The 24,066-nt window shown below is 44.3% G+C and overlaps 1 protein-coding gene across 1 annotated transcript in view; it reads left to right on the top strand.

Annotated features, from left to right (window-relative positions):
• The first annotated feature begins 12,480 nt into the window (after positions 1 to 12,480).
• Positions 12,481 to 24,066, top strand: part of CDH23 (cadherin related 23) — a 2,828,172-nt gene continuing 2,816,586 nt past the window's right edge. The window contains exon 1 of the mRNA XM_086919477.1: positions 12,481 to 12,755. Coding sequence (XP_086775603.1) covers positions 12,481 to 12,755 — 275 coding nt within the window. The remainder of the gene's footprint in view (positions 12,756 to 24,066) is intronic.

Genomic DNA, 24,066 nt, shown 5'->3' on the forward strand with positions numbered 1-24,066 from the left:
GTGGTGGGCAGGACAGGCTCTGTGCACCATATGTCTGTCCCCTCTGTCTCCTAAGTTACCGTGCACTCCCATCACTGTCCCATTTGGCGACCTTCGACGCCCAGGCTGCCAGTCTCAGCAGAGTTCCTGGATTGGTTCGCTCTGCTAACTGGTGGGTTTCCTTTCAGCGACAAAGAGTATGTCGTTGTTTTCTAATCATCACGGACTACCATTTTGAACACTAACCCCCCTCGCCGAGACCAGACGGATGCGCTCATTTCCGACGGCTCTGCGCATCAATTTGTATATTTCCCGATGCCACCACTGCGCTTGTAACGAACTGTAATTTCATGAAATGGGATTGAAAAAGAACAGTTATTTAATGTAACCACGATGAGCCGGAACTGCATAATGATGTTTTTAATGTGATGTATTTTACAGCTGCCAAAGCCAATTGCAAATACAAGATTAAGGAAGGGTGTCCCGCTCTCTATTATTCCTCCTTCCAAGCCGCTTCTGCCAGCAGGTGCAACTCCCTGGAACTGGGTACCTCACTATACTTTGGGTGGTGCCCCCTAGCCTACTTGTTATGTACATTACACTACATACCATTTCCATTTTTTCATTGATATTGTCCTGTCTTCTTTATGTATTTTTGTATTGCACCTTTAAGCACACTCGGATTTCGATTTGAATGTTGAATGAACAATAAATGTACTGACACCGGGAAGGGGGAGGAGGGTTGTAAAATACCAAACAGCAAAATTGACGTTACATTTCCAAAAAAGTGCCTTGAATGGAACATGCCAATGAAACACAATAACATACAATAAAAGTGTAAATAGAGACAGGAATATTCCTCTTTAAAGGAATGTTATAAATTGGATATTTAGTCACATCATTTCCTTATAATATATTGGTCACACCATAACCCTTCCCACAAACCACTTAATCCTTGTGTGGTGTTTCTTTATACGAAAGACAATAGAATGTTTGTAAACGAAGAACAAACTTAAAATCTCTAGCGATTAATAAACACACCAAACATAGACTTTGTTCCAAAAATATTATAGAATTAGTTTACTACATCTCTGACTAAAAACACGTTGTAGCTCATGCTTACTAGGAGTTTAGAGGCTTTATCACTCTCCTTTTCGTGCTTCTTATTTGTCAGCTTCCATAGGCGTCCTTCCTCTTCGTACATCCGTCCCTATCCTGGAGAATGGACAGATTATTTGTGCCCTTCCTCTGCAGATTATTTTAGGAGCTACTTTTTTATTTTGTAGAAGCACTCTACCAGACAGTGTGTTGTTCAGCTGTTTTCAGCTGTTTCCCTGGTGTACTTCTGCCCCCTCTGTGTTCTTTCCCCAGTCCCTCCAACCTCCCAAACTCGCCGTTCCCTGCAGCACCCTCGATTTATCAGCTTGCCTCCTTCCCCTTCTGACTACCCTCCATTGTCAGTCTGCTTACCCTCAGCTCCTTTCTGCCACCATCTTTTGTTAAACGGCTTGCCCCAACCTCTCCTGAACCACTCTACAGTGTCTGAGTGGCCCTCCACCTATGCCCTTGAGGGGAGCGATGAAAAAGCCCTATGACGCAAACAGTGCTGGTCATGTCATAGAGATTTTTTTCTTTCTCCCTCACCTTTACTGTTCTCTACCACCCTCTCTCCCACTGTGTTGCCTCCTGTCCTTTGTCCCTTGGTGTTGCTCAGGGGAGCGATAAAAAAATGTGTTATTACCTGGCTAGTGCTGGCGGCATGATAGCACTTTCTTTTGTTTGTTTCAGCCATGCTGCACAGCAGATACGTAGCTGTACAACATGGCTACAGAACATTGATGAAGCCAATTGCTCTTTTAGGCGAGATCCATTGGCTTTGCCAGTGTTTGTTCAAAATGCAGCTTTAATTATGCTCCATAAATGCCTTTCGAATTGGTTGCTGACTCTGGCCGCAGGCATTATGATGTCAGATCTCATTTGTAATAAGTTATTACAGTTGATTGGCTTTATTATTTCTTTATTATATGTGAAACAAGTTAATCACAAGTCGTCTATAATAAGGGAATTAGAGACAGGCTTTCATACTGGTATTGCAAGCTACAAATATAATATGTTTACTGTTTACAGGATTTTTAATGCAAGTATTTTAATTTCATGAAAGTTGAAGGCTCTGTGCTACTAATTTTTGTGCTGTCACCAGAGACAAAGTTCCATTTGATAATAATTTCATTGAAAGGAGGAGTGATGTCATTACCCATACGATTAACTGAATTGACACAAACGTGCATGTTGTTGGGTGCAGAGCATCTCCATGAGTGGTGTAGGAAGTCCTCAATCCAATTAAAAATGATGAAGCAGAGTCGGAGATTAGCAAATACGTGTCTTTAATAGGATGCACGTCTGCTCGGCAGTAAGTACAGGTAAAGAATGCCTAACCCCCCAACAATAACCAATTGTTCCACCTTCCAACCATTTTAAAACCAAACACACACAGAGGTGACACGAGACGACCACGAGCTACAACAGAATGTCATGCTCGTGTCCATTCGTGTCACGATGCAATCTTCCCAACGCACCTTCCCCCCTTGGAAAAAAAAAAAATCACAGTAAATACTGGATTCATTGAAATCTTTGTACCTTGCAGGAAGACGATGATTACGCACTGTCCTAATACTTTCAGAACTCTTACAAAGAGGGGAATGATTTCCTTGGTCATTATTTTATCCGACATCTAAAAATACATTACTACTGTGGTAATCTTGTGAATTAGTAACACCTTGGTTATCTTGTGAATTAGCAACATCTTTAAATAAAGAAATTCTTCTTAAATTCCAAACAGAACCACCTTCAATTCAAACAGCATTCTTGAAAATTTCAATAACTTTTCTTGGACTTGACCAAACTGGAAAACCCTTAGTGACACCTTTCTTTTTTGTTATGCGAATAAAATCACCCACCGTTACTTCGTTTAGTTACAGAACCCATTCTTTTTTTCATGAATTGTTTCATCTTGTTTTTATACATTTCAACTCTCCTTTGAACTGCCTCATAATGTACCTTAAACAGATCATTAGTTTCACCTAGATTTTTCTTCAACCACCAAGGAGTCAATTTGGTGCTAGGTTTACGCCCTTTTAAAAGCTCAAATGGACTGACCAAAGTAACAGAATTGGGAGAAGTTCTGTACACTAATAACATGGATTGTAAAGAGTTGCCCCAATTTAAACCACTCTTTATTGACAATTGAATAGCCTCTTTCACAACGCAGTTGAAACGCTCAACCTGACCATTGGCCTCGGGAAGGAAAACTGCAATTCTCCTATGGGTAACTCCACATTTCATCATGAAATCCTCGATTTCTTTACTGACAAATTGTGGCCCATTATCGGTGACAATTTCTTGAGGAATCCCTTCCCTAAGAACGCAATAACATTATGTGTCGTGACCTCCTTAACCATTTCACCTCAGGCCACTTGGAGAAATACGCCATAAGAATAATGCCATAAGCTTCATGTTTTGGCAAAGTGCTGAATGGGCCAATAATATCCAAACCAAGTGTACGCCATGGATCCGAAGGGAAATCTATGGGGTGAGGTTCAGGACGTAGAGCAACAGCTGATTTATCACTGTTTGAACAATGAAAACTTGTACGTACGAAATGTTCAAACCAACAATCAATACTTGGCCACCAAAAAGACTCTCTGACACGTCTTCTAGTGAAAGAAATCCCTAAGTGCCCTTCATGAGCAATTTCAAGAATTGTGGGGCATATTACCAAGGGCCTTATCGCCGCTTTAGCGGGAATTTTTCCAGCTAAAGCGGCGATAATTTTATCGCCCTATTACCTAGCTGTCACTAACACCAGTTAGCGACAACTAGTAGGAGATAGCGATCATCTTGGGGCCCACTTTGCATGTCAGCGATATTTATCGCTAATGACATGCAAAGTGGACGTGCCAAGATGTTAGCGACCGGAAACAGTCGCTAACAACGCTATCTCCTATTACCTACTTTTGGAAATATTTGCGCTAAGCGCGAATATCTCCAAAAGCTAACACCTGCCCAGAGCAGTTCTTAGCCATGTTTTCCAATGGTAGGTGGATAACATGGCTAAGAGCATTAGCTCGGTAATGCATGAATATCGCTGACTTTTCAGCGACATTCATGCATTTTGGCCGATTTTTATTGCTTTTGAGTTAAACCTTGATAATAGCAAGGTTTATCTGCGATAAAAACCGGCGGAGCTCGGCAATAATAATATTGCCGCTAAGCCAACATAGAGATAATTATCGCTAGTTGTTGGTAATATGCCCCTGTGTTTCTAAGTGAATGGGGAGGAATAATTTTATCACCTCTTAAAACTAAACCATTTTCAACAGAAAGTTCTTCATAAACTTTGAAGTAACTCATCATGTCACCAGATAACTTCCTCAGTTCGTGCGAACCTTGTATTAAATACTTTTTGACATTGCCTAATTCTAAGTCTTTCTCCATCTCCAGGAACCAAACATCTTCCTGTAAACTGGATTGTTAACCATACACTAGATTAACATCACACGTGGTGAAAGCAACTTCACAATAATCATCCTTAACTGGGCACTCTACAGAAGAAGATAATCTGGACATACAATCAGCATGTACATTAGCTTTTCTTGGACCTATTCAATCTGAAACTGGAAAGACTGTAACCTGAAAGCAAGTCTCGCAAGACGTGCTGACACGGTACGCACTCCACCTGGAGCCATTAAAAAGACCAGAGGCTTATGATCAGTTTTTATGATAAATTTGGTACCCCACAAAAAGGTCCTAAAATGTTCTGCACCCCAAACACAAGCTAATAATTCTCTCTCTATAACAGAATAATGTTTTCCTGCATCTCTTAGTACTCTTGAGGCATAGGCTACAAACCACTCTTTCTCTCTGTCTCTTTGTAAGATAACACCACCCAAACCGGTGCTACTAGCATCCACTATAACAATGCACTTTTTCCCACAAACAAAAGGCTTAAGACACAGGGCATTTACAATGAACTACTTCAATCTCTCAAAAAAAGCTGCAACAACGTTTTCTAAGTTTGCATCATGTTCTTCATCATTGTTGCAGTACACCAGAATATCGTCATGAAATGCAAGGGCCCGATTCAATCCAAGCAAAGTGTCTCTCTTCAGTCTTTGAACACTGAAGCAGCACTAGCAAGACCAAAAGGTATGCCGCAATACCTGAAAAGTCCTTCAGGGGTAATGAAAGCAGTGATATTTTTTTACTCTTCGGCAACAACAACTTGGCGGTATGCACTCGCTAAATCGATACATGAAAATACTTGTGCACCAGCTAACGTTGAATCCATTTCATGAAGATTTGGTAAAGGGTGAGCATCTACCCAAATAGCGTTATTCACACTGCGAAGGTCCACACACAACCTAAGCTCACCTGAAGATTTAATGGAAATTACAATGGGAGAAACCCAAGGTGATGACTCAATTGGTTCTATTATGTTCTTTTGACACAGGTCATCAAGCATGTCCTTCAACATTGTCGTGTAATTTAATGACATGTTCAAAACCCTGATACCTTCCTAATTTCCCACTGAAAACATTGGGAAATGATTTCGTTAACTTGTCTACTAGATGAATATTGTCTTTTTGGGCAAAATTGTGAGGCTCAACAGTGTAAACTGGGGGATCAGCTCTAGGATCAAGTTTAATTCCTAATTGTTGTTGGTGTGGTCACCCTAATAATGACTGGCCTGATGTTGCTACATATATTTTGCCAAAAATTTTGCGACCTGAAAACACTAATGTGGCACAAAAAAAAACCACAAGGTCAATTTTGTGTCCAGTTTAACCTCCAGGAGATACATTAGGTGGAGAGAGTGTTTTGTCAGGCCAGTTGTCATGAAAAATGGCTAAAGAAATGATGGTATACCATGCACATGAATCTACAAGAAATTCTAGATCAGTACTGAAACATAAGGGAAATTTAGTACATTCGCCACCCCCACAAATGTTGATAACAGTATTGATTTCGTATTCATTGTCATCATATGGATTATCATGGTCATAAGTGTCTTGAACGCAGTTCACTTTTTTAGGAATTGATTTGCAAAATATTCGAAAATGGCCCTTCTTATTGCAATTTGGACAAGTTTTTCCAATGGCAGGACAGTTTTTAAAGTCAGCCAAATGTCCGTCGCTTCCACATCTTTAACACAGTAATTGTGAACTTCTTTTTTCAAACTTTGTATTTCTAGATTTATCATCATATTTTGATGAGTTGTCACTTCTCTGTGAGTAATATTTCTTCTGTTTATCAGTTCCTTAGATATATTGAAAACATCGCTCTTATCATTCCCTCTAATTTCTTTCACAAATTTTTCAGAATGTTCTATGGACTTGGCTATGTCAATAGCATTGTTCAATGACATGTCAGATGTAGTCCACAATCGTTCTTGAACTTTTTTGTTGTTTGTTCTCATTAAGATTTGGTCTCTGAGAACTTGTTCATATGCTATGTGCTCGAAATCGCAAGTAACAGCTAGTGATCTGAGAGCTGAAACAAAATCTTAAATAGGTTCATCAGCTCGCTGTTTCCGTGAATAGAAAATAAACCTTTCCATTACAATATTTTTATTTTTACCGTATCTTAAGTTAAGTTGAGAAGAAGCATACTCATATACGTTAATATTTCCGGGATTAATTAAAGCAGGTAATATTTTAAACTCTTTTAACGCAATCCCTCCTAAATTATGTATTAATAAGGAAAGTTTCCTCTCTGGTTTACACTCTTCACCTTCCAAAACCTCAAAATACGCTAAGAAAACAGGTTCCCATATTTCCCAAGCCATGGGAGGATCGCCACGAGAAGGGAGGAATGATGGAGGAGGAACTATGCCAAACATCGTTAAACAGTAATGACAATAGCAGTAAATGGACACGGGTAATAATAAGGAATTAACAGAACAAGCTAAGAGAAATAAATAAAAAATAATAATCATATAAATATACATTGTGAGAAATAAACGTAAATAGTGCTAAGTAACATGCAATGTGGATGAAAATTGACCACAAGTTATTCTGCAAGGCGATGTCCTGCTTTCCAATAAAAAAAAAAAATAATATATATATATATATATATATATATATATATATATATATATATATAGTAACACTCTGACAGAAGCTGGGAGACGCTGTACAGATTATTCAATTGCAGCGGAGACAAGCTACTCTTTCGTTGCGAACCTGGTGAAGGTGTTGCTAGGATACAAGTAAACAAAATGGCGCCCACATTGTCTTACATAGCGTGATGAACGTGATGACAGGGTTGTTCACCCAGCGCTGCGCAATGATGACGTATGAAGAAGAAGCTCCTCCGGAATTCCAACTCGCAAGAGGCTTCGCGCGGAATGGAACTCCTGAGCCACTCAAAAGATGCGGGCGAAAGCTGAACTCCAGGAAACAGAAACACAGTAAATCTGAACTCCCAGGAACTGGAAACAGGGTAAGATGGAACTCCAACAGAAAGTTAAAACGAAACCTCGATTGCAAAGAAAAAAAAATTAACGTGGTGTAAATGTACACAATTATAATGTATACTCACACACAATAAAAAAAAAATGAAAATCCAATAAACAGAAGTAATCCCGCTCGTTGCCAGTGTAGGAAGTCCTCAATCCAATTAAAAATGATGAAGCAGAGACAAGATTAGAAATATGTGTCTTTAATAGGATACACGCCTGCTCGGCAGTAAGTACAGGCAAAGAATGCCTAACCCCCCAACAATAACCCATCGTTCCACCTTTCAAGCATTTTAAAACCAAACACACACAGAGGTGACACAAGACAACCACGAGCTACAACAGAATGTCATGCTCGTGTCCATTCGTATCACGATGCAATCTTCCCAACAAGTGGTCCTACACAGATGTTGATGGACGGAGGATAGAGAGGTTACCTGTTATTTAAGAGCATCCCCAAGGATGAAGAAAGAAGACCTCTTCAGCTCACTCTCTTATTCCTTTGTTTGGAAATAGAGGGTTTCAGCATCCAAGACAAAACAGCTACTCAAAGTAAACTGCAAATGACAAAATAAATCAAAACGTTTGTATTTTAGCATCTAATGGCACAAGTATTATAATATTTTAGAGCTTCTGCTTAAACTGTCTTTTTAAACATGTATATTAAAACATGTACATTAAGGTATTGATCAAATTAAAGTTTGCCTTTTTACCAAGTCAAAATATAGTTCCTCAGCATAGTAGTGTATTGGGGAACTGCTCAAGTTACTCCTATAGGTTGTATCCCTATTCTGTGGAAGATTGAGGGCAGATGGCACGCCCCCGCGGACCGCCTGCCCGGAGGGTAGAGACGCCCCAGAGTCCCACACGCCGCATATTCAGGCCCTGGGAAGTTGTGGAAGGCCCGTTCAACCTTACAGGGGACACGTTTGTGGGCACTAGGAGAGAGCAAGGCCCACCAGCCGTGTGCTGCGGCCCGTCACCATGTGACTCAACCACACGCCGGCCCCAGCACGCAAGCCACGTGCCACTCCGCTGCTGAAGATGAGCCAACCGGCAACGGGGGGGGGCGCTGCCGCCGGCATGGCCCAACGGGTCCCAACTCCACCGAATGCTGGTCAAGTACAGGCAGGTCCGCCAGCTCCGGCCCCTGCCGCCAACGCTGTGCCTTCCACGATGGGTCATGCCATGGCGGCCCTGCTCCCACCGTTCAGCGAGTTAGCGGACCCCGCCACGGCGGCTGCGCAGTGGCGCCTCTGGCTGGGTCGCCTAGAGCACTACTTTGTTGGAGTCAGAGAGACGGACGCAAAAGTCAAACGCTCGCTCCTCATGTGCTACGGGGGCAACGAGCTCTACGAACTGTTCGAAACCCTGCCGGATAGAGGAGATAGCAACGACTACACGGCCGCCATCACGGCGCTCAACTGGCATTTCGACCCCCGCGCGAACCCGGACTATGAGTGGTTCAAACTGCGCGAGGCCCGCCAAGCTGAAGGCGAATCGATCGATGCCTACTACGCACGGCTCCGCAAGTTGGCCACATCCTGCGAACTACCGGACAGGACACTGGAAATCAGAGCGCAACTCATCCAAGGCTGCAGGTCAGTTCAGCTAAGAAGACTCATCCTGCAACAGCCCCGCATCAGCTTGGACGAGATCCTAGTGCTGGCAAGGTCGCACAAACTCTCCAATGCCCGAGCAGAGAGTGCTGGACATGCCCGCCATGCCAGCGAAACACGTGTCCGTGAAGGAGGAACATGTTGATGCCATCCGAGGCGGCCAGGTCCGCCTGCCCAGAAGGGCCCACAGCGAGCAGGAGCCTCGCGATCCTCCTGTGGCAATTGCGGAATGGATCACCCGCCACATGGCCGATGCTTCGCACGTGGCAAAACGTGCTCCAACTGCAGAAAGATGAACCATTTTGCCAAAGTGTGCCGCAGCAATGGCAGTTGTCAGACCAGCATGAGCAGCAGAGGCGTCAGTCAAGGGGTGCGTCAAATCTCGCTCAAAGACCCTGGGCCCCGTGGCGAAACCGCACAGGCCGCATTAAGCATGGACGAAGATGAGGACGACGACGTGTTCTTTGTTTCCTTCGTAGGTCGTGACGGATCAAGGAGACGGCCCCGCCGATGTGCGAGGTCCACATCGAGGGTTCCCCCGTGCAAGCTCTGATTGATACCGGGGCATCGGTGAATGTGATGGACAACTCGCAGTATGAACAACTGTCTCCCCGCCCGCCGCTGTCTCCCTCAAAAGCCAGGATATACACCTACGACAGTGACGACCCGCTGCCCCTGCGGGGGGTCATCGACGTCACAGTGGCATGCAACAGCCAAGAAGTACACACGAAGTTCCATGTGACTGGAGGAAGACGAGGCACACTCCTCAGCTGCCACACCGCGGAGGACCTACAACTGGTGTTCTTCGCTAACCAGATTCATGAACGACACGCGGATGCCATGTTAAGTGAGTTCCCTGCGCTTTTCCGAGGCCTTGGCCGTCTCAAAGGAAAGATGTTCAAGCTGTACATCGACTCCACAGTAAAGCCAACAGCCCTACGCCACAGGAGGGTGCCCTTCCACCTGCGGCCGCAGGTGGAGGAAGAGCTGAAAAAGCTCGAGGAGTTGGGAGTCATCAAGAAAGTCTCGGGCCCGACACCCTGGGTGTCGCCCCTCGTGGTGGCCCCCAAGCCCAAACAACCGGGGGCCATAAGACTCTGTGTGGACATGCGACTCCCCAACAAGGCAATCAGAAGGGAAAGGCATCTCACGCCTACGATGGACGATATTGTAGCTGATCTAAACGGAGCCAGGTGGTTCTCCTAACTGGACCTAAACGCAGGCTACCACCAGCTGCAGCTGCACCCGGACAGTCAAAACATCACGACATTTTCAACCCATGTCGGCCTCCGTAGGTACAAGCGCCTGTGCTTTGGCGTCTCGTCCGCCACTGAAGTATTCCAAAACGCGATCAAAGAGACGCTCTCCGGACTCCCGGGTGTGATAAACTTGAGCGATGACATTCTAGTCTTCTCCAAAACCCTTGAGGAACACCCTGGGCACATTCAAGCCACCCTTCAGCGACTAGCATACCATGGGCTAACGTTGCACCGCGAGAAGTGTTCGTTCTACAATGAGTCAGTAGAATTCTTTGGAGATATCTTCTCCCTTGATGGCCTGAGAGTAGATCCGAAGAAGGCCGACGCCATTCGCGCAGCCCCCATGCCAAAGTCTGCCACGGAAGTTTGCAGCTTCTTGGGAATGGCCACTTATTGTGGCCGTTTCATCCCCAATCTGGCGTCCCTGTCGGAGCCCCTACATGCCCTCACCAATTCGGGCCAACCATGGATGTGATCCGCGAAAGAGGATGAAGCATTCCAGGCAGTAAAGGACGCCCTCATAGATGACAAGGTCATGGCCTACTTCCGGCCACACAGGCAGACAAAAGTGGTTGTGGACGCCAGTCCGGTAGGGCTGGGGGCAGTCCTGATGCAGAAGACCGAAGACCAGGAATGGGTGCCTACGGCGTACGCCAGCCGGGCGCTGACCACGACGGAGATGCGCTATGCGCAGATTGAGAGGGAGGCGCTCGCTATAAAGTGGGCCTGTCAACATTTTCATTTGTACCTGTTTGGGCACGAGCTCAAGGTCGTCACGGACCACAAACCTCTGGTGCCGCTATTCGGAGGGTTGGCCAGGCTGGCGCCTGCCCCGGATACAGAGATGGGCCGTCCAGCTCCAAACATACCGATTTGAGGTCATCTTTCGCCCCGGAGCAGATAACCCGGCGGACTTCCTGTCGCGCCATCCTGGACACCTGTCCATTGCATCAGAACTGGAGGATTTGGAGGACGTGGAGGAGTTCGTCCGGGTGTTATCGCAAGATGCATGCCCCAAAGCCCTGACGCTGGAGGCAATCGGCGCGGCCACAGACAGAGATGAGTGTCTTTGTCGCGTGAAGTCCACACTAGAGACTCGCAATTGGAAGCGGTTCCTGGATGGAGCCAGCGCACTGACGCCGGAGGAACAGACATTTCGGCAACAGATGTGGCGAGCACAAAGCGAACTCTGCACGGGGCCCCATGGGGTGGTCTTACGAGGTGCCACTATTGTCATCCCCTCCAGCCTACAACGGGAAGTGGTCCGCCTTGCTCACCAGGGCCACCAGGGAGTGGCCAAAACGAAAGCTCGTCTGCGCGGGAGAGTGTGGTTCCCGGGCATGGATGGAGCGGTTGAGGAGGTGATTTGCAACTGCCACTCGTGTCATCACCAGCCAAGAGCCGGCGCCACGGAGGACCTATGTGATACCCCATGGTCAAAGATAAGCATAGACTTTGGTTCATTCCCGGCCGGCCGGCAGGCCCTGGTGTTGATTGACGCGTGCTCAAAGTTCCCCGTGGTGGAGGTAGTACCCTCCACCGCGTTCAACCATGTGAAGCCAGCGCTGGATAAGACATTTGCCATGCTGGGCTTTCCTGATGAGATAAGGTCAGACAACGGACCGCCATTTCAGGGCAACAACTTCAAAGCCTACCTGCACGGGCGAGGGATACGCCACCGGAAGATCACGCCACAATGGCCTCAAGCCAACGGCGAGGTTGAAAGATTTATGAGATCAATGAACCGAGCATTGCAGATCGGTGTGGAGCAAGGAGAACTGCCGGAGGAATGTCTGGCGCAATTTCTGAGTGCCTACCGGCAAACACCGCACTGCACTACGAAGTGCGCTCCAGCACATGTCCTGTTTCGGAGGACGCCACGAGACTGCATACCAACAAGCCCCGGATGGACCTCTCCCGAGATGAACCATGAAGCAACCCAAACCAGAAGACAAAGCACGAACGACAGGGCGAGCCGGGCGAGAGGGGCGAGCGTCCGGCCCTTAGCAGTAGGATATCATGTTGTGCTGAAGACCCGACACGCAACTGGAAATATCAGACCACGTTCGAACCTGAAGTGTGGGAGATCGTGAACATCCACGGCACGATGGTATCAGCCTTCCATGGCACGAGGGCTGTGACACTAAACTTATCATGGTTTAAGCGGGCCCCCAGGGAAGGGATCCCGAAAGGTCAGACGTCGGAAGGCACCGAGGGCAACGATGATGACCCTATCCTCCCGGAGGCCCAAGCGAGTCAGCCAGACCGTGAACTATCACCGTCCAGGCCAGAGACCGAGACAAGTGTCGCACGAGCGAGTCCTGCAAGCAGTTCTGTACAACCTATGGCAGAAGAAATGACAGGAGAACAGCGCAGTCAAAGGTACAATCTTCGACTAAACCGGGCCCCAAAGACTCAAATACTATGCGTGGGGTCTCCGTGCCACTGAAAACCCAAGTGGCCCAGGCTAAAGAACTGTGAGTTTGGAGGGATGTACTGACGGAGCCACCCGGCCCGTCCATACACGCACACACGCACGCACACAGCCTAGGGGCGGGTTAAGCCCTCAGGTATAAATAAACGGGCGCGAGACTGTCTCGTGGTCTTTGGCCCCTAAACTATAGATAGTGTCTGCATGCATTTGTTATATCTGTGAAGGTAGGCCCCACTTCGTGGCCTAGGTTGTCCCTGCCCCACACAGACACTACAGTTTCCTAGTTCACTTCTTCGGCCACATCCCTTTTAGAACCTCTCCCTCCCCTTCCCCCAGCATTTTCAGCCCACTTCCAAACACACGTGTTCGCAAAAACCCGCCAGCAGTACCACTGTATGGGGAGAAGTTGCAAAACAACGACTGCTAGTTGAAGGGAGATACAGAGAGATGTCATCCAGGTAGATCGAAATTAGGATGATGAGCTCTCTTTAGCTGTGTAGAGGAAAGGGTGAGACCAAATTCACTAATGAACCTTTCAAAGACGTGTGCCCTTATGTAGTGGAGATGGAATGATTATTACAGGGTGAATCGGCATGCTACTAAGCGGTAATTTCTTCCCCCTCCAGCCCCAAAAATACATTCAAGCCTCTTTAATAAATATCATGCTTCCTGTTGAGACGAAACGCTAACTGTGATGGGAAGATATTTTCCTACGGCCAGCAGAGACACTGCAATTAACTAATATAAGCTGGGCCCACAAAAAACGTTTTTCTCGTTCAAACCAATCGATGAGGCAAGAAAGACAGAGTTGGCTCATGGCAGGCGTCGTGATTGGCCCACGTGTTCTACGAATATTACCATTCATTAAATGTGCACAGCTGTGCCCGCGTTCACACGGAGATCCGAGCCCCGGCATCAGATCAGCGTGCCACCAGATGCCCACAGGATGGCACCATCAGAGACAATTTCAGGGTGGGAAGCGTTTGCTTCTTTCTGGCGCCGGAAATCCTTCTGGAAGGGGGCGCGCGGGCCTCGCGTTTGGCGTTGGGAAACGTCTGTTTATCGGAGTCCACGCGCAGGGCTCCACTGTAAATTGCTTGTTGATAAATTAGGCTATTTAAGAGCGCGTGAGGCTGGCATTACAGTTATTAATGACACCGGCGTACAAAGACATTAAAAGTGTCCTCCTGACTGCTAGATTGTCTCTTCGCGTGTGAGTAATGCGTAGTTCAATTAGATGACTTTTAAACTGACTCCAGTTCAGACAGAATACATTGAGGAAAGGAAGGAGGAGGGGACGGATAAATACGATTTATGTCTGAAGGAGGTCCAGCAATGCAAGCATCCATATGATTTTATTTAAATGAAATTCCCCATCGCTCCTTACTTCTCTAAATTGAGGCCAGCCATTTGGCATTAGGGAGGAATGAAAAGGCGAAGGTTAATGTCATGTGCTGTTCCTGAAGTCCTCCCTTCCGACAGCAGAAAATAACTTAAAATGCGTAATATTTCAACACAATGTTTACATTGATGGATTATCTTTTGGAGTATTTAGAAAACTTGAATTATGTGAAAAGTTGCATTAAAGCTCCCAGACAACATCGGCAAAAAAGTTATTCAAATACAAATCAGTTAGAAAAAAGGACGCAATCAAAAATAAGCTCTTGCAAATAGTTGAAAACAGATTAAAACCCACTTTGTTTTCTCACAGTTGCCTTCACGGACAACATTAAACATGAACAGATAGGCACAATAGCAAAACGTTGCTTTCTTTCCTTCCTAAAATATCTTACAATGCAAAGAAGATTCATCTTAACATTACAATTAAAACACATTCGCGATTACACTACCTACATTAGACAAAACACTGAATGAAGTGGTGGCAGCGGAATTAGAATCAAGAAAACATTACTACGGAAGTGTGCATTAGCATGTACACTATGCCATGGTCCTCAGAGCTATCAGCACACCTTCGCAGTGAGGATTTCACCCCTACAATCTCAGGGAGTGGTTAAGGCCCCACTTGGAGAGTGTGCCCATGGGACCCCGACAAGGCCCAGAAATCACTGTAGAGGAATGTGTCTGTATGGCAGGGTGGAGCAACATGCATCTATTATGTTTGACGTCTCTGGAATCATTTTGGCAAGAACTAGCCCCCTCCAGGTGGCTGCAGTCTATGGGACCCTCCTTACTTTCTCTAAAAAGCCATTGGTGCACCGCCGTTGTCGCTTACTCACCTAATGTAGCACGGGCCAAAGCAGGCTAGTTACAAAAAAGCAAATCTTAACCCTTTAGCAACTCGCCAGCAACATCTTTTTACAGTGAATGAAAAATTCAAACAATAAATACATATTTCATAGCTTATTTTACAATGTTGAAGACTTCAAATAATATTAAAGGGGCCATCGAGTGTTGATAAAACTGTTCTCTTTACACAGCCCTGCATTGCTACCAATTACCAACAATAATCATTCTAGAAAGTTGTTTAGTCGCTAGCGTGAATAATAAGTTATTAAATGTCCGGCTCATGTTCAAATGTTTCACATAAGTTCTAAAGCTTCTTTATACCTTGATTTTTTTTTTATCTCTCGCCACCTTGTTCTTTAATTCTTTTGACCATTAATTAATCCTATGCCATTGAAGACCCCACTAAATGCGTCCTCGAATGCTATATATGCAATCAATAACTAATAGGATACAACTAACTTTTGTTCATGGATGACCTAAGATTGATCACCAAAGAACATCTACAAAACTACCAGAGTTCCTTTCAAAAGACTCCAGTGAATCTATAGACTGTCAATTGCCCTTTATCAAGTCTAGGAATTCAGACACATCATCTACCATTGTTCCCATACACCCTCAGACCATTTAAAGTGGTTCTAAATGCAATCAGATGGAACAAGGTAATGCTTTTCGGGAACGAGAGACCTATAAAACAAAACCTAATTATCATCCTATCACAGACCTTTTTATGTTAACGAAACATTTAACTTGCCTCTTCCTACCATGATTGAATAACCACCTCAATGCCAAAGGCTGTGATTAACTAGTCTTATTTTTTATTAAATACAGTAGCAAAAAGAGAAAGGAACGAATTCCAGCGACTGCTAAGCAGGATTTATAACCAAAAACTTTGCCATCCAAGTGGCTTTCAGGTTAAACAGGAAAGCTTTAAGGCCCTTAAGAGGACACTTTTTATCCGGAAGCTTTCACAAGCTTGCTCCTAGAGCAACACACAAACTACCTTGCCCCAATTAGTTAAGAAATTATGACTCTTTTTTAGCAGGAACTATTAGAGCCTGGAAATCCTAAACATGAAATGTATGACATTACAACAAATGCCTTTATCATGCATGCCTTTTCCACACAGCCTTTACTACACATGCCCCACCCATCTTTTCTGAAATTACTCCTAACCTCAGTTTACCTCTACTGTTAGACCTGTCAATTCATTTTTCACTACTCTAAGGCTTATCTCTCCCACAGGATAACGTTGTGTTACCTTATTACATTTAGTAAGTGCTAACATTTGATTGTGAGCAGGTAAAAATATAATGTATGGACTCAAATTAATTATTTAAAAACTTCTTTAATGGGAATGTCAGATGTTTAGTTACAGTTCTAAAAATTCCCACTTTTAGAAAGTTGGAACTTTCTTGACCTAGCCATTTGGTGCTTGCTCCCAGGGTCCTGGGTCACATGAATGTGAATGGCTCAACTATTAGGCTATTTATATTTCTCCCAGACAGTGAGGCAAAGGAGGCTGGTGTTCGCTGAATGGGCCATCCTGCCCCAGACCTTTTGGAGCCTTGCCAGGGAAAGGAAAAGAAATCCAGAACCAGGTATGGAGTAAGCCAGGATGTCCCTCCACTTCAAATACAGGTATCATGTAGGAATTTTAAACCCTCAGAACAACTCTTCAGTACATTCCCAGACCTGTGAAAGAATTCAGAAGGAATGACTGAACAGCTAGAGGGCTGCCTTGTTCTTCAGAGTACTGCCATGCTTCTACCACAAGACTGCCCTGCTACATGATGCATGCCTTTCTCCATAGACAATTGCCCTGCTGCTAGAGGCTTGCCTTTCTACCAGAGTGACTCCAAAATCTAGTTGTCTGGTCTCATTTGTGAGCTACAGGGACATAACAAACCCCACAGACATTGAACCTTGCACCTGGCCCCTGCTGAAGTGAGTCATAACCCTCCAGTGGTGCCCCCCAGGGCCTGGACTCTTGGGATTGGTGTTAGAGGTGCCCCTCCTTCCTAACTGTAAAAGTTGGAACTATACAAGTTTTTTGCCAAAAAGTGACAGAAGAACTGACAGAAGACCAGGACCTACCTGCCAGCCAATCTGCTTAAGGTGTATCGCCTGTCATCCTGACTTTGCCGTAGCTTTTGCTACATTCTTCTCTGCAGCAGCAAATGCTATTCAGAGGAATTTTCAACGCTATGGTATCCAGCCAAGTTGGAGCCCTCTACGGCTAGTGCTTGCAGCTTCGTACTACTAAAGGTTTTTAACTTCCAAAATATTGACTAAATCTGAAGGTAGGATTTTTCACTTGGCTTGACGGAGACAGACTCCCCACAATGAAGAAGATCTCCTACTCCAATTCTGAAAATCCAGCTTCTCCCACTCAGAGCTTCTCCCACATCATCAATGGTTTAACCAAGACCTTGTCCATCACTCCCTGGCAATGACGACTCCTCCTCAGAGACAGTCTGTTGCCTTACCCCACTAAACTCTGCCTTCTCTTGGACTTTTCTTCAAAATTTCTTATAAGTCCAAAGATAAGCCAAAACTGGGCCCAATCCGCCTCATGTCTTCGGCCCACTCTCCATTGTGGTCAGCCTTAACTTTTGACTTTGCCCCAGTTTCCAAGGAACTGATACTTGCAGTTGGCGTTTTGAACTTTTAGGCACCAGATTTCACTTAAAAACTTTAAAAGTTCATAACTCCAGCTCAACTGATTAGATTTTATAACATTTGGTGTCATTTTATTTCTTACATTGTCCTCTATTTTTGTAAATTGGTGTGGGTTTTTTCCTTTGCTGGGTTTGACTTTAATACTTTATCTGTGTTGCTGCATAAATACTTTGCACTTTGCCCCGAAGTTAAGCCTGCCTGATTGTGCACCAAGCTACCAGATGGTAAAGCACAAGTTAAAAATAGTGACTTTTGTGGTTCAGCCTGTAAAGGATTGTGGCTGTTGATTGAGTAGGGTTTTCACACCCTCAATCAAACACCCAATTTCTTAAAACTAGCCATTCTTAAATCCTAAAATTACCACTACCTACCCCAAACCTTACATTTAATATTTAATATACTTATTTTCTTTTCCACTCCAGTAAGAGGTTTAAGTTCATTACAAAACCAAATCATCACCACCACAGATGATGTTGGATGATTGCATAGAACAACAGACAATGCCGGCCTCTTTGGCTGTAACATATTAGACATTTGTCACAGATGTTCATTAATGTGGACCAAATTACACTCTTTCAAAACTATGAGACTACCAAACTGTCAACAGCTGCATCAAGTTGGTTTCACACAGTTTTGAGTCACACAAGATGAAAACATTAATTGTGGGTGGCCAAATGCGAATGCCCTGTTTCCATTCAGTTTTTAATACCTACCTCATTGAACTACCTACCAGGTTGTTTCAGGGATTTGGCATGCTTGGGAAAAATAGTGCTTGCCCCCTGGTCCTATTTAAAGGCCCATATAGAATGCTCTAATTTCATCTACAGAAGATGTAAGGTATGTTTGCAGAGTGGAATATATTAACAAATGAAACAAAAATAAACACAGTTTAGGTTATGTTATCAACATTTGTATAGCATTCTTCTACCATTTATGTCATTTTGTAAAATGTGTGCTCTTTTCTGATTGTTCTGGGAAATTTCACAAAAAAACGTATGCCAGTCAACCATACATGTAAAAAATGCTTAGACAATACTCATGTTTTTCTTTAAGCAGCTACTTCTGTGCACCAGAATGGAGCTTTCAAAACAACTGTATTATGAGCCAAAAGAATTGGGTAAGAAGCTTATGATTTTAGAGCTCATACATTTTTTTCTACATTTTTAAATTAAGGGACTATGGGCCATATGTAGGTAAATGGCATTTACCGAATCGTAAATACCGAATTTTACCGATTCAGTATTTACAATTCGGTAAATGCCATCTAGGTAATAATTCTTTAAATATTACCGAATCGGCAATATTCGGTAATTACTGAATCGGTATTTACCAATTCGGTAATTGCCATTGATTCCTATGGGCCTTGAGGCCCATAGGAATCAATGGCAATTACCGATTTGTCAAGGGGGACAGGGTGTCACTTTGACACCCTGTTGCACCCCTGTTTCTGGCTTGTGTGCCATGTGGCACACAGACATGCCCTAAGGGCATGTCTGTGTGCCCCATGGCACCGGTGTACATGCACAGTTATGCATGTACACAGAAATTCGTTACTTACCATGCCATTGTATTTCATGGTAAATAACGAATTTTTAAGGGCCTGTTGCACTGTTTCCAGTGCCACCTACATCCCAAATTTCCGATTCTGTACATTTACCGAATCGGTAATTTACCGATTCGGTAAAATTACCGATTCGGTAAATATACAGAATCTGTAATTTTTAGGCCCCCTACATCTGGAAGTACAGATACTGGTCGGTAACGGCCGAAATCGGCCGTTATCGACCGGTATTTTGCCACCTACATATGGCCCTAAGTCCTTGTCCATGGGATATTGCTATAAAGGTGACAGGTAGGTTTCAGGCTACATTTGAAGCTCGCAATTCTATTGCTAATGTCACTTTGTGATTTTGATATTGGACATAATCGATATTTTTGAAAAAAAACTATAAGGCTTATTATGATGGCGGTCGGAAAGCCTCCTACCTACGGTTGAAGTCTTTCTGACTGCCATCGTCAGTTTAATTCAGACCCACTGATTATGAATTAAAGTTGGCTGGTTATTCCAGCTGGCTTCCAATGGGCTCAAGGAGCCTGTCAGCCAGTCGGAGGCTGGCCCGTAATCCCAAATGGCAGTATTTCTGCCCTTGGGTCTATGCTGCATGGTTTCCGGCAGGGTTGTCATGCCGACCTATGGTGCCCCTGTTAATCCCTACACCCCATGGCAGGCAACTAAAGGTGCCTGCCACGAGATGCAGAGATTAACACCACCTCCCATTTTCCTATGGGAGCATGTACTCCGGACGGATTACGGCCGTAACACATGCTCCCATAGGAAAAGCTGGAATGCAACCAAACAGTGTTCAGTTGCATACAAATCAGGCGTTCGGGACCGACGACCAGAGGTCAGTCGTCCCATTTACAAGACGTGCCTCCGCCAAACATTGTAATTGGACCCTAAGTTTTTAAAGGTGTTAAAATATTGACAGGTTCCTTCTGAGCCAAGCAAGTCAGTCAGTCACAAAACTTTATTTGATCATTATCAAATAAGATCATAAAAGTAGAAAGAAAAAACAGATAAAATCTTAGAGTTACACCCAAGCCAATTTGCTCAAAGACTAAGCAGTATTGCAAGAGCACACTGCATATGCACATACTAAGACCGTGAAAAGAAATTCTTTCAAAAGCTAAAGATTTTGCTGTGCATAGTGCATAACAGGTCCTATATAAGACTCTTCAATAAAAACCGACAGCTCTCAGAAAGACTAGGGTCACGTAATGTTTATCCCATACGCCTTCAATGAGTAGACACTGACCAGAAGTTCCCCAAGCAATTCTAATATTTTCCTGACATTTTATAAGCTAACATCAGGAAGACAAACCATGATATCTCAGATATGTTGATGCTTTAATGTAATGCTACCTTCATTAATATTTATCTCGTTCTGAGTATAGGAATTTTGTGATTTGCGGTTACAGTTGTGAGTAGTAAAAGTAGTCAACACAGGAAAGATCTTGGACTAAAATTATAAAAATAATAATAAGAAGCACAAATTACAAAGGTTGAGGATTAATTGCTTGATTAGAAGTAGAAAAGGCAAGTGCCCACACTCTGCGAGACATCACCAGTATGAATATACGTTGAAGGCACTGTACAGATTAATTTAATAGGGCTGCCCAGAACAGTAGGGGATGGTATCTTTGCCTGCTATATCTCAAGCCAGTTCCCAACTGCTGACTGTGAAGAGTAGCAAGGCTTCTCATATGTGAAAAAGTGCTTCATAATAAATGAATGAATGAAAATCATGAGACCGCGCTGGAATAGAGGGACAATGAAACTGATTTTAATGAATTTTGTAGAAATGAAGAAATCACATTTGTTTTTAGATTTTCTCATAAGGATGGTATAATTTCTGATATTGTAGTAATTCACAAAACTCTCAAAGATTACACCTTGAAAACTGTTAGAATGAAATGTCTGTGCATACTTCTTCTCTACTGCATTTATTCCTGTGGGTTGCTGCAGGGTGCATCATTTGCAGGATTAAGCATGGCTGTAATGTACATTGGCACATTAAATCCTTTTTTATCTTTTTCTTATAATTTAAGATAAAGTCCAATATGTTTAAGACTATGGGCCTGATTACGATGGCAGTAGGACCGCCATCGTCAGCCCATTGTTGCGGTCCCACCATCATTGGACCTTGCAGGTCCGCCCGCCGAATTGCGGGCGGATGGTGAGCGGGCAGAGAGACCGTCCGCCACGCATCCGACGTGCTCAGTAGCCTGTCGGACCGTGGGAGGGACAGCAATCCCTACAACAGTGGCAGTGCCTGCTCAAGCACTGCTGTAGGGATTACAGTGTCCCTTTCCACCGGCCGTTTCATGGCGGTTAACTTGCCATGTAAAGGCAGGCGGAAGGTGACTTTGGGGCCTATAGTGGGCCCCCCTGGTCCTCTAATATGGGCCCTGGAGGGCACCTATGATTCCCCCCTAAACATCCCTGCACCATCTGGCAGGCATTGCATGGTGCCTGCAGTGCCTGCCACAATGTGCAGGGATGCTTACAAACATGCTTCTTGGCAGTGAAGCTTGTGCTGCAGTCCTTTTGCGGGCCGCAGCACAAGCCTCAATGCTACGAGGCATGTTTCCGACAGCCTCACGGCGGTCCGATCGTAATTTGCATGGCTGGACCACCGATTCCCGTTTCCGACAGGATGGCAGTCGGATGCTCGTCTGACCGCCATCATAATCAGGCCCTATGTTTTCTTATGCATAGGGTGGAAAACATTGAAAATTGAACTTTGTGGGTAACAGTCATTTCAATGCCAGCCTTCCTTCCACTTTCCTGGGATCTCTCATGTTCCTGCCCCTACCACTAAAGGTAATATTTAGTGATTCCCACCATACTGTTATATTTTTGATAAAACAAATTCTGCCGGTTGATATAACAATCTCAGATCTTGATTCTGCTGAAGCTGAATATAGGTGTGAAAATAGTTAAGCATCATACTCAAATATTGGATTTTAGCAGCAGCATAAAAATAGTTTTTTCGTGGGGACGTCAGATATTACATATTTTTCTTCCATTTGGAAACCAATGACCATCATGTAGTTATAACTACACAAAATCCAGCATTCTCCTCACGTATGCTCGCAACTTGCAATAATTCCAAGGCTTGTAAGGTTGTCAGGTTTTGTCAGTCATGTTGGACTACTTTTGACTCATAAGCTGCATGCGAAGAGGATGCAGAGCACACATAGAGGTCGCCTGGCATATATCCTCGGGCATATATCCTGCTTCTATCTTTACACATTGTAACTGTTCCTTTTGGGTCCCCAAACCTTCACCTGCTGAACTATTATGATCTGCCCTCTTTATGTACTGCAGGATGATTGTAAAAGTCCATCAAACACTTTCTCACCACGCTCTGCCTTATCTTGGAAATTGAATTTAAAATTTATTATCCTGTGGATTTAGTGTTCATACTGTACTTTGTGTGCCTGAACTATAAATCAAGCTGCTCTTGAATGCGTGTGCACTTGCATGTGCAATGAGGTGATGGAGGTGAAGCAGAGGCTTGCAGTAGTGATGTAACTGACACGGTGGAAATTCTTTTTTTAGCACTTGACTTGTCATGTGCAATATATAAGGTATTAAATATGTGGTGTTTTTACTTTTGGGTGGGCCATGCTTGGATATTTTCCAGTAATTATCATTGCTCTGATTCTTCATTCATTATCCCACTGCCCCTCATGGTCCATTCTGGGCACCTGCCCCCTCGTGGCCTTTCACCTGTAATCTTGTCTCCTTCCCCCAGGTGTCCTTATGCCACACTCTTGTGCCATTTTGGCACCTTACCCCTTTGATGCTCCACACCTGTGTTCCACCCTTCAGCACTGCCTGAATCCTGATGCATAAAAATCCATTCTTGCTTCTTACCCACACAATGCTTTCCCCCACCCCTTCCTATTCCTCTCAATGCCTATGTCATGCTGCCCACCCTTGTCCTGGACTCTTGTCCCCTCGGTGCCTGGTATTTATCAGAAACATGGGGTACTATTTGCCTGGAAAACTGTCTCCTTTCCGTGTCAGCACCCAGGATGTTCTTGTTTAACCCACTTTTTCCTTTTCTATCACAGCAGACTAGAAATACAGATGATATTGGGCACATTTCTCTGTTTCCAGAAGGCATACCTATAGTGTACAGGTTTTCTATTTTTAAGAACGCTGAAGCAGTATAAAGAAGAAAAAAAGAGGCATTCAAAAAGACTGGCTCCGAAGTAGATTTACCGCGACCAGAGAGCCCGCCGTGCATTGAGGGAACTCGTCCCTGCTATACCGGTATCGTCCAAAGCAGTCCACGAGATTCGTTTTCTTTTTGCCTTTATTTAGAGGTTTCTCAGCCACATTCGTGCTGTTGACTATCTCCGGTCCCGTGGCTATTATGGCTTATTTTAGGCATAAATTCATGTCCTGATGATGATTCGCGTGATCTAAAATAGCGAATCAAAACGCCGTTGACACTCCTTTAACACTTTATACTACCAAAAAAAACTGAGATTTGACTGTAAAGGTGTTATGGTTTATTCTGCAGTGACACTTTGACAAAATTGTATTGGAAGTGTCGCTAACCAATTGTTTGTTGCCTAACAAGCCTTGTATGTTCCGTTTGTATGTCATTTTGTAAGTGTGTTCTGTGGGTCACAGGCTTGTGCCCCACCTTGTAATATTGTAACATTGTCTCACGGAAAACATTTTTTTTTTATATTAATACACAGACACTCGCCCGGCTGGGCCGGTCTACTTACTAAATATAGCTACGACTGTGT

This window comes from Lissotriton vulgaris, chromosome 5 (genome assembly GCF_964263255.1).
Source record: "Lissotriton vulgaris chromosome 5, aLisVul1.2, whole genome shotgun sequence".
In the NCBI taxonomy this organism is placed as follows: domain Eukaryota; kingdom Metazoa; phylum Chordata; class Amphibia; order Caudata; family Salamandridae; genus Lissotriton; species Lissotriton vulgaris.